This window comes from Hesperophylax consimilis, chromosome 4 (assembly GCF_061612785.1).
Source record: "Hesperophylax consimilis isolate HC1 chromosome 4, BYU_Hcon_1.0, whole genome shotgun sequence".
NCBI lineage: Eukaryota > Metazoa > Arthropoda > Insecta > Trichoptera > Limnephilidae > Hesperophylax > Hesperophylax consimilis.
In genome coordinates, this window is record NC_142839.1 from 26,024,430 (window position 1) to 26,036,904 (window position 12,475).

At 34.6% G+C, this 12,475-nt stretch overlaps 2 protein-coding genes across 2 annotated transcripts; one reads left to right on the forward strand and one right to left on the reverse strand.

Moving 5' to 3' along the window:
- Positions 1-267: 267 nt before the first annotated feature.
- Positions 268-2,962, reverse strand: LOC149424442 (dnaJ homolog subfamily A member 2-like). The gene is made up of 3 exons (XM_089631358.1): positions 2,944-2,962; positions 1,994-2,101; positions 268-1,752 (listed from the first exon to the last, which is right to left on the reverse strand). Exons 2-3 carry the CDS (start codon positions 2,060-2,062, stop codon positions 580-582), a joined length of 1,242 nt encoding a protein of 413 aa, XP_089487484.1. The 5' UTR covers positions 2,063-2,101; positions 2,944-2,962; the 3' UTR covers positions 268-579.
- Positions 2,963-5,940: 2,978 nt separating this feature from the next.
- LOC149424443 (ATP synthase mitochondrial F1 complex assembly factor 2-like) lies at positions 5,941-12,375 on the forward strand. The gene is made up of 7 exons (XM_089631355.1): positions 5,941-6,130; positions 9,385-9,526; positions 9,653-9,846; positions 10,277-10,387; positions 10,534-10,714; positions 10,797-10,912; positions 11,786-12,375. The coding sequence occupies exons 2-7, from the start codon at positions 9,448-9,450 to the stop codon at positions 11,936-11,938; spliced, it is 834 nt and encodes a 277-aa protein (XP_089487481.1). The 5' UTR covers positions 5,941-6,130; positions 9,385-9,447; the 3' UTR covers positions 11,939-12,375.
- The last annotated feature ends 100 nt before the right edge of the window (positions 12,376-12,475 follow it).

Here is a 12,475-nt window from a genome sequence, read left to right on the forward strand (position 1 = left end):
TAACCTCGACCTTGGTGTCCAAGCAATAAACAATGCCATCATCACCTCAATTTAAAATTTTGGTGGCGAAGTCAGCACTGCATATTTTTCTTTCCAATGAAAGTTCTTAAAAAGTGGTACTGATGGTAGATGTTGGTAATAATTTAACAGTGTTTTTACGGTATCTTTTTTTCAGAGTTTGCCTTTGGTAATTTTCCTGTCAGTGTACTAAACAAAGAAAATCACATTGCATATCAGAGAAGGATGAAATAAAACATGGTATATTCCGTAAGGTGTTTAGTTTATTAAAGAATATCTTTACATAGTGATGTAAAATATTTATAGATTTCCGGTTAGTGAATTTTCCATTAATAGACGTGGCACTAAGTAATAATAAGTTGCACTAAGTGCAAGTTCCAATAATTAACACAGCAAATCTCAAAATAATGACATGATCTTACAAAAAACCTTTTCCATAATATTGTTTATAAAGCACATAATATAATATACCTAAAAACCTGGAATAATAGGTATGAAATGAAATTTAATTTAAACCTGAGCACTGATAAAATGCTTGTAGAAAATGGAGCTAATAAATTCTTATTGATGGGCACATTGTAAACCTGGTCCACCACCGTGCATGTGATCTTCATCATCCATGTTGTACGCTTCCTCGCGACTCCTCTCCTGCTCCTGTGTGTACTCCGACAGGTCCACCTCCTCCACGTGTTCTCCCTCCGGCATGACGAAGGCGGGGCGAGGAGGCAAGAAGGCTTCTAAGTGGCGCAGGAACTCTTCCGGTAAGAAGTGGTTCTCTGGGAAATTCACTACGAACTTTATATACAAGTTCCCCTTTTCGAAAGGGTTTTTATACATGGGCATTCCTTCACCGGGCACACCTTTGAGGTCTCCGGGCTTGATGACCTGCCCGGCGGCGTGCTTCACCAGCAGCTCTCGCCCATCCAGCTGCTGCACCACCACACTGAAGCCACACAGGGCCTCCGTCAGCGAGATGGTGTGGCTCATCATCAGGTCATTGCCGGAGCGCTCAAACACCTCATGCTTCTTCTGCTGCAGCACTATTATCACGTCTCCTGTTTCAACGTCGGGCTGCTGATCTCCTTCGCCTCTGAAATATATTTTCTGGTTTTCCCTCATTCCTTTGTCAATGTGAACCTCCAGAATCTTGGTCTGATTGAGAACACACTTTCCTTTACAAGAAGTGCATCGGTCCTTTTCATTGATCATTTTACCTTGCCCCATGCAATCACCGCACGGCCTCTGTAACTGTTGAGATAATCCGGGACGAATGGATCTGTAACTAATTTTCATACCACAGCCTTTGCACTCTTTGCAGGTCTGGAGGGAGCCTGGCTTGCCTCCCTTGCCGGTACACGCGGAACAGATAACGTTCTTGCTGAGCTCCAGCCTGGCTGTTTTACCGTTGTACATATCTTCCAGAGACACCTTCAAGGGATGAACAGTGTCTTCTCCTCTCCTCCTTCGCATGCTCGGTCCTCCCATCCCCCCCATGCCTCCCATTCCTCCACCCATCCCGAATAAGCCATCCCCAAACAGATGAGAAAACACATCGTTGGCGGAAAATCCGCCTCCATCGCTGGCTCCTTGTAATCCCTTTAAGCCGTGGGAGTCGTATACCTTTCTTTTCTTATGGTCTGAAAGTATCTCGTAGGCATAGGAAATTTCTTTGAACTTGTCCCCCGCTTCAGGATTCTTATCGGGGTGGAATTCTTTCGCGAGTTTTCTGTAGTTCTGAAATAAATAAAAACAATACTTAGAAACAAGAATGCGCGAGCTGATTTAGAATTGAAATGGCAAAATTACACGTGTATTTTCGATTAGAAGGAAAGGCAAAACTATGAGATGTCAAAGAAATTAAGGGTCAAGTTTTTAGCAGTAAATGGAGTTAGGTCACAAACAAATGCAATTTATGTACATGTAAATGATTGAAGAACAATTTAGAGAGTCATAATATAAATTTTAAGATTCTTACCTTCTTTATTTCATTGTCACTAGCATATCTGCTGACACCTAAAACCTCGTAGAGCCTGTCGTCAGCCATCTTTGAATTAAATGAAATATTGGAATATCATAGCGAATACCGAACTAGTAGGGTGCGCCTGTTCTCACATTGCTGGAGGATTGGGGGCGGAGCTACGAAATCCGAACTTCACTTCATATCTGCCCGGCAAATTTAAACCTGTGACAATGAGAACTTGGCTTTCTTGGTTGGTTGTTATTTCTCCATAAGACTGCATAACAATTACATCGAAGAAGGCACTTTGTCATAAAAATACAAGTAGTGCATTCAAGTTTAAATGATCTTAAGAGATACTAGTGAAGTAGGCCTATCGTAAAGGAATATCAGGATGGGTCACGGATTAAACACAAATTTCTTCTACTTTGTGATTTTATTCGGAAAACCTAGAATATATAAGATTAAATAACAATTGTGAGGTCAGGCTTCTGGCAGAAAGCTTAAAAAATACAAACATAAGCTTCAAATATCAATACAAACTACCAGAGCTAGGTAAGTTGGAGGTTAGTAATAAAAAGTACAATAACCTATCCTAGTAATGGTTTCGTAACCAGGAAGTAGAAGGTTAGGTTAGGTTAGGTTAGGTTAGGTTAGGTTAGGTTAGGTTAGGTTAAAAAAAAATGTCCGTAGGGTTGATTATGTCTTGTAAATGTTTACTAATAACGACCTCCATGTTTCGTTTCTTTCAACTCAAAATCTCCCTCATACTTGAGAGATTTTCGAACGTCAAACCACAGTCAAACTTCAAGACTTCAAACAAATTATTCAAAATCAAGTTGATTGTTGCCAGCCTTCGTGTACACTCGGCAAACTTCGTAGTTCCGAGCCGCTTTGAGCCTTCGTGTTCACTCGGCAAACTTCGTAGCTCCGCCCCCAATCCTCCAGCAATGTGAGAACAGGCGCACCCGAACTAGTAACATAGTACCATAGACAAAACCATCGACAAAACTAATTATGTTGAGATAGACAAGGACACCAAGCGAAAAACCAAAATTTTGTAAAATGAACATTAAAATAAATTAGGATTTGACAACATCCGCTTCTATTTTTAAGTGCTTTTATAAAATCAGAAAGACATATTTATCCAAGAAATTGAACGTTTCTAATTTCAAATTTATACGTAGTACTGCGCGCTGCGATTTCCGCTCGGTTATCGAAAATTATTATTATGGAGCTATATATAAAACATACTGGTATTCACACGAAATCCAGTTGCTGGTGCCGAGCGACCGTCAAAAAATTCGAGTCGATTATTACTGAAAATCCTTATCTCGAATGATAAAATATATTCTTTAAATTTATCAACACAAATTTTTCAGTATTTCGTGGACCTTTGGCAGTACGTTCATGAACCTAGAATACCCTGGATAGAGTATTCCTCTGCTTTTGTATGTATGGCATTGAAGCCAAACTAGGGTGTAGGGAAATTGTCTTGCATCCGTCTTGTATGACAAACTTTTGAAATGATGAATGATGGGACATAATGAATTATTTTATTGTTGTTAATGCATTTATAACGGCTTATGTTTTTTGGGGTATGTGATGAGACAGGGAATACCATATATCACGAAAAATTAAGTTGGTTTTGGCGTTATTTAAACGTCTTCCCCTCACCTCGTGGCTTCAAATATATTGTTTTCGAATAGCTCCGTCGGGCCTTTCAGGTTCAAAGATTGATATTTTATTAATGACAAGTTAGTGATACACGACCCATGGACCTAAAAAGCATGATACTACCCACCCAAGGTTCGCAGAAAACTTATTTAACAAGGGGATGGGAAGGGGGTCATCGAGGGGGTATAGCGGTGATTAGTTATAAAATCGTGACGTAGATAGAACTTAAATTTCCACTGGGAGATTTAAATTTACTGCAATATAAGTGGTGTCGTGCGACTTAGATAGAATATTTGCATTTCAACTTATGCATTGATGATGCAGAATCGAAGTTATTTATTAGCCCCTTGTACATATTGCCTTTGAAGACATTCAAGTTTTTTTCAAATTCAAGTAGTTTTGAGGTTGTGAATTTCAGTGTACCTATCTAAACACTGGGTGTGGTTAAGGTGGAAATACATAATATTATTGTTAAGAATTAAAAAGTTTTGTTTTAAAGTATTTGTTTCACATGATCTTTGTCTTCCTCGGGAGTCCTCTATAGCTTCTACTATTTACTTCTACGTCATATATTCTCCTCACACCCCTTTCTTCGTTCATTACATACGCCTAATTTTGACATACTGTATTTGTTTAATTTCATTGCACAATGTTATCCTCGGGCGTCCCCGACTATTTCTGCCTATCACTATTGTACACCATATTGTTACTGTTAAAAATCATATTGACTTTAATTCGATGTAATTCCAGTGCAAAGAATTTTTTTTTAATTTTTCTTTATTCAGTGTGTTTGGTTATTCCATTTTATGGGTATAAGACCACCAAGCTAGGCACATGCTCTTATTGTGGTGGTTGATTATATATACAGTACATTAAAATAATAAATAAAATTTTAAAAAAATGTTGATATTTTATATGTGCGAGTTAGTGTGTATGTGAAATACATTAACAATTTGAAAGAATATATCAAAAGATTGACATATAATAGAAATCAAAAATAATAGAACAGAAGTGTAAAATATAAGACAAAGTAAAGAATTTAAAGAAAATATATAAGAAGTTACCTAATTATATACATATAGCATCAAAGTGAATGTTTAATACTTGGTAAGCAAATGTAAAAAATGTGTATACATTATTCTTCAGCATTTTAAGCATATATATTCTTGTCTGAACTCCGGCTAATAATACTAGAGTGAAAAATTATTCTCACAATATTGTTATTAACAAATACTGAAGCGATCCTTAGGTACATGAAAGTATCGGAGGTGTCAAACCATTTTTAATAATTAATGCAAAAGATAGTAAATCTTTCTGCTAATATTGTTGTAATTTAAATACGAAAACTTTTTATGGTATAGATTCAAGAGAACTTTTAGTGGTGGTAGTTGGTGGGTAGTTGGTGGTTTATGTATTTAGTGCGTTGAATATTTTAGGTGCGATATATAAGTATTGTCTCTGTAAAAACGTGGTTTTTGTTATAGGAATTTCGCATTTTATGTGCGTTGAGTAGCGTGTATGTATATCTTTTAGTGTAGGGTTTATCAAACCATTTTTCCATATATGGGTGAGAATTATCTTGATGTATAGTTGGCGAATATCTAGAACTGCGAGTTTCCTAAAAAGTGACTGATGGATGTATTAAATCTTCCTCGGACGTCCTCGCCTTTTTATACCATTCACTACTCCATACCACATTGTTACCTACTGTTAAAAAAAAATCGTCTTTAATTCGACTCCGTATGTCATTATTTCATAGCAGAGATAATGCGTTAGTCTTTCTCGATTTTTTTTACCATTCACTACTGATCACCCACATTTTGTCTGCTCAAAAAAAAAATTATCGACTTTAATTTAGTCACCTAGTCAGGTGCGAGGAAATTAACTTAGATTTACCAAAAAATAATATTTTATATCTAGTGAAAATTGAAGAAGATCGTTCCTTTAAGATTTCTACTGGTTTTGGAACTACGTCACGAGCTTGCGAGCGGCCCGATGGTTTTTTTTTCGAAAAATGCCCCTATGACCAAACCTAATTAAATACCTTTTCTACGATCTTGCTACCTACCCAAAATTTATTTTGCGTTTTGGAAAGCGCTTTTTGTCTATGTCCTTTTTGACTGCCCGAGACGGCTTAAGCAGTGTGGCCAACTGAGCTCAAACGTTGACGAAATTAGTTAATTTTGGGGAATTATTTTCCTAGCCACGCGATCCTCCCATGGATTTCAAATAATGTGGGGAATAATTAAACGAAAAGTGGGGAATCATCATTCGACAATCGCTTTGAAAATAAAATATTGTGGGGAATAATTTTTTCAGGAAATTCACTAGCCACCACCCTCCCTCCTGCCATCAATTCAAAATAATATTGTGGGGAATCCAGAAATTTTAGGCTATACGAGGTTTTAGCTCTTTTTCAGCTCCTTTTGGTGATACGGCTGGCTTTAAAATCGAGTTGGCAACACTGGGCCTATGCGGGCTATGACACAGTGTTGCCAACTTAGTGGATTTTCCACTAAAACTGGTGGTTTTCGTACTTCACTTAGTGGCGAAATATTTCATTTAGTGGCTAGTGGATTTTTCTAGTGGTTTCGAAAATTTTTGTTTCATTACTAAAACTACAATGACTCAGCCACTTATATGTTTAATCTTATACATACTTCTTCGTTCTACTTTTTTTAATTTTAAATGGAATTTACGTAGGTATACTGTGTAGGCAACACATCTTACTAAAAAGATGCGCAGTGTATATGGGAATCCCCATGTATTTGTACATGGGGATTCCCGTAAAACATTTTTCAGTCAACTCTTTTATTGAACTGTTCCGAGCAGCTCAGTTTATTGATTTATTGTGTTATCATTTATCATCACGAGTGCGCAACTATGTCGAAACCACAATATACGCAACATTTTCGGGATTCTTGGCTTCAAGATCCACATTTAAAAGATTGGCTACAAGTTATTGAAAGTACCACGGGTCAACTAGCGAAGTGTAAATTTTGTGGAACAACTTTAAGGAGTCACTATGGAGACTTAAAGTCTCATGGGATGTCAAAGAAGCATCTACAAAATAAAAAGGTAAACAACTGCTTTTTATTAATTGCTTATTTATTGGTCAGTTTTAAGTTTTTACACAAAAAAAAGAATAAAGCGTTAATCTACTCATTTACTTAACGCTTTGTATGTTTTAATTTTTTTTTATGTAGACAGATTTTCGTTTTTATTTATTTATTTTGACATCTTAATTTTGATAAGTGAATGGTTTCAGGTTATAATTGCGCAGCCTAAAATCCTGTTCAAGCCCAAGCCCATTGGAAGTAAAAAAAGGAAGAAGCCAGACTTGCATTATTCACAGCCATGCATACTAGCATACGTGTAGTTGACCATTTAGGAGAGGTAATTAATCACAATCATAAAAAGATATAGAAAAAGTTCAACTGCACCGTTCTAAATGCACCTCGGTTATAAAAAATGTGCTAGCAATGCATTTCACTGACGTCCTAAAACAAGATTTTAAAGATCAACCATTTAGCGTATTAATTGATGAATCTACAGATATTGCTGTGCATAAATACTTGGGTTTGGTTATAATTTATTACAGTAATTTACACCAAAAAATTGTTTCCACGTATTTAGACCTCGCTGAACTGCATGAGTGTAATGCTGAAGGTATTGTTTCTGCTATAAAGAAGACGCTATTACGATTCGATCTCAGACTTGAAAATTTAATGGGAATTGGTACAGATAACGCTTCTGTGATGGTTGGAGTGAATAACGGAGTCTATGCCAAATTGAAAGAAGAGGTACCACATCTGATATTGGTGCGTTGCTTGTGCCATTCCTTGCAACTGGCCGTTTCTGCTGCTGCAAAAGATTTTTTACCAAGAAATTTGGAGTTCTTAATAAGGGAAACATACGATTGGTTTAGTCGCTCGTCTTCCAGACAATCGCTTTATAAAGAATTATACAAAACCATCAACGATGGACAGAAACCGTTGAAAATAGTTCAAGCATGTCAGACAAGGTGGCTTTCAATAGAGTCCGCTGTATCGAGAATATACACGCAATGGCTAGAGTTAAAAACACATTTTTCCATAGCTAAGGTGCATGAAAGGTGTCACACAGCTGAGGTATTGCACTCTATGTACGCGAACGAGTTAAATTACGCATATATTTCGTTTTTATATCCAATATTAATTGAAATAAACAGAGTCAATAAAATGTTCGAGTCTAAAGATACGGACCACACCAAATTGTGTGAAGAGTTGACCGGCCTGATAGATATGCTTGTCTGCAAGATTACGTTGCCTACAAATAAAGTTGATATTTTCACTCAGAATATTCGATCATTCTTGGATCAAAAATGTTATCTTGGATTCCGATTTGAAAAACAAATAACGGAAATGAAAGAAAAAGGATTACCAAAGGAAGAGGAAGAAATGATGCGGCATCGGTGTATAACGTTTATAGTCAGCCTAATTGAAGAAATAAAAAATAGGTTACCAGAAAATTTGGCACTGATGAAAAAAATTTCCCGAATAAGTGTTGAACAAGCACTTAATCACAATAAAGAACCACTAATTGACATAATGGCTCAGTTCAATAAAAATGCAGAATATATAGCAAGAGTCGATGATCAGTGGCGTCAAATTCATTTATTGAAATGGAATGAGACTAAAAACACAAAAAATTTTTGGAACGAAGTTTTGAATTTCAAAGATGCTCAAGGAGGGTCGAGGTTTAAGGAATTAGCAACTTTTGCGATTAGTCTCCTAATACTGCCTCATTCTAATGCCGATGTTGAGAGACTATTTAGCAGTATGAATATAATAAAAAACAAACAGAGGAATAGAATGAAGTTAAATCTTTTAACTGCTATATTGAGAGTACGCTGTGGTTTGAGGTTAGAAGGAAAATGCTGCAATGATTATGAAATTCCAGTAGCCGTTGTAAATCAAATCGGTACCAAAGAGTCATATCAATCTGAAACCGACGATTATGGTGCAGGCAAAAATGATTCGTCTGAAGAAGACGACTTAATTTAGAATTAGTCATTTCTTAGTTTCTTTATCTTTAAGTCTACTACCTATTATATAAATCTTGCGTTCTTTCTTACATATTATTTACTCACTAATTACAATAGTTTTTGTTACAAACTTACATGGTTCATTAATTTATAATGATTTTTTAATTTATATTATGATTTTTTAAACTTATCATGATTTTTATTTTAAAATTTATATACGATTTTCTAACCTTACTTATTACTTAACCTTACTTATTAATAGTCGTTATTACTAACTTAAACGATCTTTTAATTTACGAGTACTATTTGAATTAGAATTCCCTCACCAAACACAAAGGCATTATCTCTTTATGGTGAGGAAAGGCAATTTTTTGTTTCTTTGTTAAAAATTTATGTAACTATGTTATGTAACGGATGTAACTTTATATGTATTTTAATCAGTATTGCCAAAATAAATATTAAAAAAAAAAAATAATAATTGAATAATTTTTATGTTGATTTACCTACAAATGTTATGTTGGTTACCAATGATTATTTTTGTAATAATAAAGGAAACTAATAATTTCTAAACTTGTTTTCTTTCATTAAAATTTTTTTTAGTGGATAATTTAGCGGAGAGTGAGTGTAGTACTATATTTTTTAGTGGTTTTCTGGTGGATTTAAAGGTTGAATCTGGCGGAAACCTGGTATAACTGTTGGCAACACTGCTATGACATTTATTTGACAGTATTATTATTTAATTTTTTCGTGCTGTAATATTCCATGAAAAATGTCAATGTCAACTTTTGGTAGCTTATTATTCTCGAAAAATCTGTCAAAAAATGGCCAAGCACTTTACAGATATATTGGTATTAAAATTATCCTTGAGAAATTTAGCATTTGTTTAAGATCAATTTTTATAAATCTTGAACATAACCTAAAAAATATACTTTTGTAAAACAATATAGTACATAATGATGTAAATATTTTTGCAGCAACAAGAAAGAGATTTTATAAGAAAACAGGAATTCTTTGCAGTGATGGTAGATACGAAGTGACTGTAGATCAGAAAAAACTTAAAACGCCGCTAGGAAAAGCATTCTATTTAGAAAGTGAACCCCTTGCCCTTGCTGTGGCTACAGAATGGGATGCACAAACTGAAAAAATACAGCAAGGCTCAATGCATTTGGTTTGTAAAGCGTATAATAATTTTAAATTTAAATCAAATAATTTTCTGAGATGTTATTAATGTTCGTTATTATTTACTTGACTGCTGCAATTTTAGGCGCAGATTATGAAAATTACACTTAGTTACATTTACATGCAAAAAAAGGTTATAAGAATCTTAGTTTGGGTTTATTAAGTAATTTATGCGTATTTACATTGAAACAAAACTTTCTCAAAGCTCACTGAATACTAAAAAAATCCAAAATGGCGGCAAAGGGATCGTTTTATGAGGGAAATTTGAACTTTGATTAGTTAAAAATGGAATTTTTTATGCAACTTTTATCATATCTCCGAACATAGTTAGCTGTTTACATAATATGTTCCTGTTAAATAAATAAATATTTACTCAATGTTTTCTGGTAAATATAATTCATGTCTGCATTCGATTTCAGGCTGCATTGAGCAACACTTCCCTGGACAATCCAAACAACCTTAGTAAATATGACATGGTGAACTATATAGTCAATTACATTGCTACAGACACACTTCTCTTTCATTCAAGTGTAAGTATTCTCCATGATGCTACACAGATTGTAAACTATGCTGATATTGTATAAACTATCTCATAATTGGTTTCTTAATTAAAGCTTCTATGGACCCACTGCCCTAAATTCATTACCCTTAATCACCACATATTCTTAATTTTCAGGAGGACGATGGACTATATGAATCCCAACAGAAGCAGTGGGATCCGGTAATTCAGTGGTTCTGCGATCGATTCCACGTTGACATAAAGAAAACACGAGGCTTTGTGGCGCCAACTATCAGCCCAGAGACAACTGCAGCCCTGACCAAACATTTTATGTCCTACAACATTTCAGCAGTCAATGGTACTATTCTATTATACTTTGATATTGTGAGTTATAATTTATATTAGAAGGGAACGGAAAATTCAGACTTTAATCTTTCCAGGATACATTTACGGTGTGGACACTCTCAAGTCTGTAATTTTGATGTTGGCATGTGTTGAAAGATTCATGACACCGGATGAAGCTGTTTTTCTTTCAAGAGTGGAGGAAGAGTACCAGGTAAAAATTATGCAAATTACGGATTATTCATGGATTTATTTTCTTATAGTTTGTAATGCACTCCATCTGGAGAAAATATACTTAAGGTTGGGTTGATTCACAGAATTTGAACAGTTGATCAAATTTCAAAGCTGTTTTTCAATTTCTGTGAAGGTTCTATTCAAGTTCTGTTATTATATCATTATTGGCCAATTGTTTCACAAAACTGAATAATAACAGAACCTTCACAGACCTTGAAAATGAACTTTGAAATTTGATGAATTATTCGGTTCCATGATATTTCATCAAAATGAAAATTCAACAAATTTCCAAAAAGTGATATAGAGTCATTAAAAGTGGACTTTTTGGAGGTGTGTTTAATTGTCATTTTGATGACATACCCAGTCACCGAATTATTCAAATTCTGTGAAACAACCCATGCTTAGTAATCTTAGTAAAATACACCAAGGGAATGTTATTTATACTAGCAAAACCAGCCTTTGAGTACTATGTTTTGCATTAAAATTTTTCCTGATTCTTGAACCAGGAATTGATCTTATTTTTCCTTATAAGCGGTGTCCGGAAAATCGCAGTACAATCGAGAAACTAGTGAACCTATAGCGAAAATTTAGCTTCAGAGATTATTAAACAGCTGATATTATATCTTAATGACTGATTTTTTTGAAAAATTCATTTAAAAAATTCGAACTTCGGAATCAAAAAAAGTTAAACCACAAAATCGTCTCCAAATGTGATGTTGAAATGTGATCCAGTTTCCCGCTGTTACTATGAGTTTCCGGCCACTGTGTATATTTTGTCACTTGCAATTAATTAATTGAGAAGTTATATTTTCTGCATAATGTAAATAATGACTAATTTTTATTATTCTTGCAGGTTGGTCACTGGGGACGAGTTGAGTGGGCCCACGATCTGAGCCAACAAGAGTTGCAAGCTCGACTCTGTGCGGCTGTTCTATTTGTACACTTAAATTCGTTTCAAGCTACAAAAATCACAAAAAAATCTACCAAAGAAACATTGTCCAATTGAAAATACTGAATTCAATGTTTATAATTAGAACCATCTTATAAAAATTACAAAAGGAAATTATTAATCAAATAAATACAAATAATGCAATTGTACACTTTCATGTTGATAATATTATTGACTTGAGTGTAGCCAAGTCCTGTTTTAATTTGACCATTTGGCATTTCATCTGTATGTAAATTTGTTTGTTACACACCAGTCCAAGAGGGTGGCTATGTAGGACACCACATTTTTATCTTGCCAGAGTTTGCATGATTGCGGTACCTACTACAAGCTGTCAAATCGGAATAATCAATATTGTGGTATCTAACGGCCTGAAAAAAGTTTGAAAAAAGAATTGCCATTGGATCATGACAATTCCTTAGACAAGTTGTATAATTCCTTATTTGAAATAAAAAATGTTACAAAAAAAATGTATGGTTTATAATTAAGTAGGTAGGAATTTAAGTATCTACTTGTGATTTCAAAGGAAATTTTGGTTTTAATTTATTAAATAAGAGAAAATTAGAAACATACTTTTATGATTTATTTTTCAAAAAT

Coding starts and splice junctions, on each gene's coding strand:
- LOC149424442 (XM_089631358.1), bottom strand. CDS start 2,062: ATGGCTGACGACAGGCTCTACGAGGTTTTAGGTGTCAGCAGATATGCT. Junction 1,753..1,993: donor GTGACAATGAAATAAAGAAG/GTAAGAATCTTA, acceptor TATTTATTTCAG/AACTACAGAAAACTCGCGAA.
- LOC149424443 (XM_089631355.1), top strand. CDS start 9,448: ATGTCAATGTCAACTTTTGGTAGCTTATTATTCTCGAAAAATCTGTCA. Junction 10,715..10,796: donor CAACATTTCAGCAGTCAATG/GTACTATTCTAT, acceptor TAATCTTTCCAG/GATACATTTACGGTGTGGAC. Junction 10,913..11,785: donor GAGTGGAGGAAGAGTACCAG/GTAAAAATTATG, acceptor TTATTCTTGCAG/GTTGGTCACTGGGGACGAGT.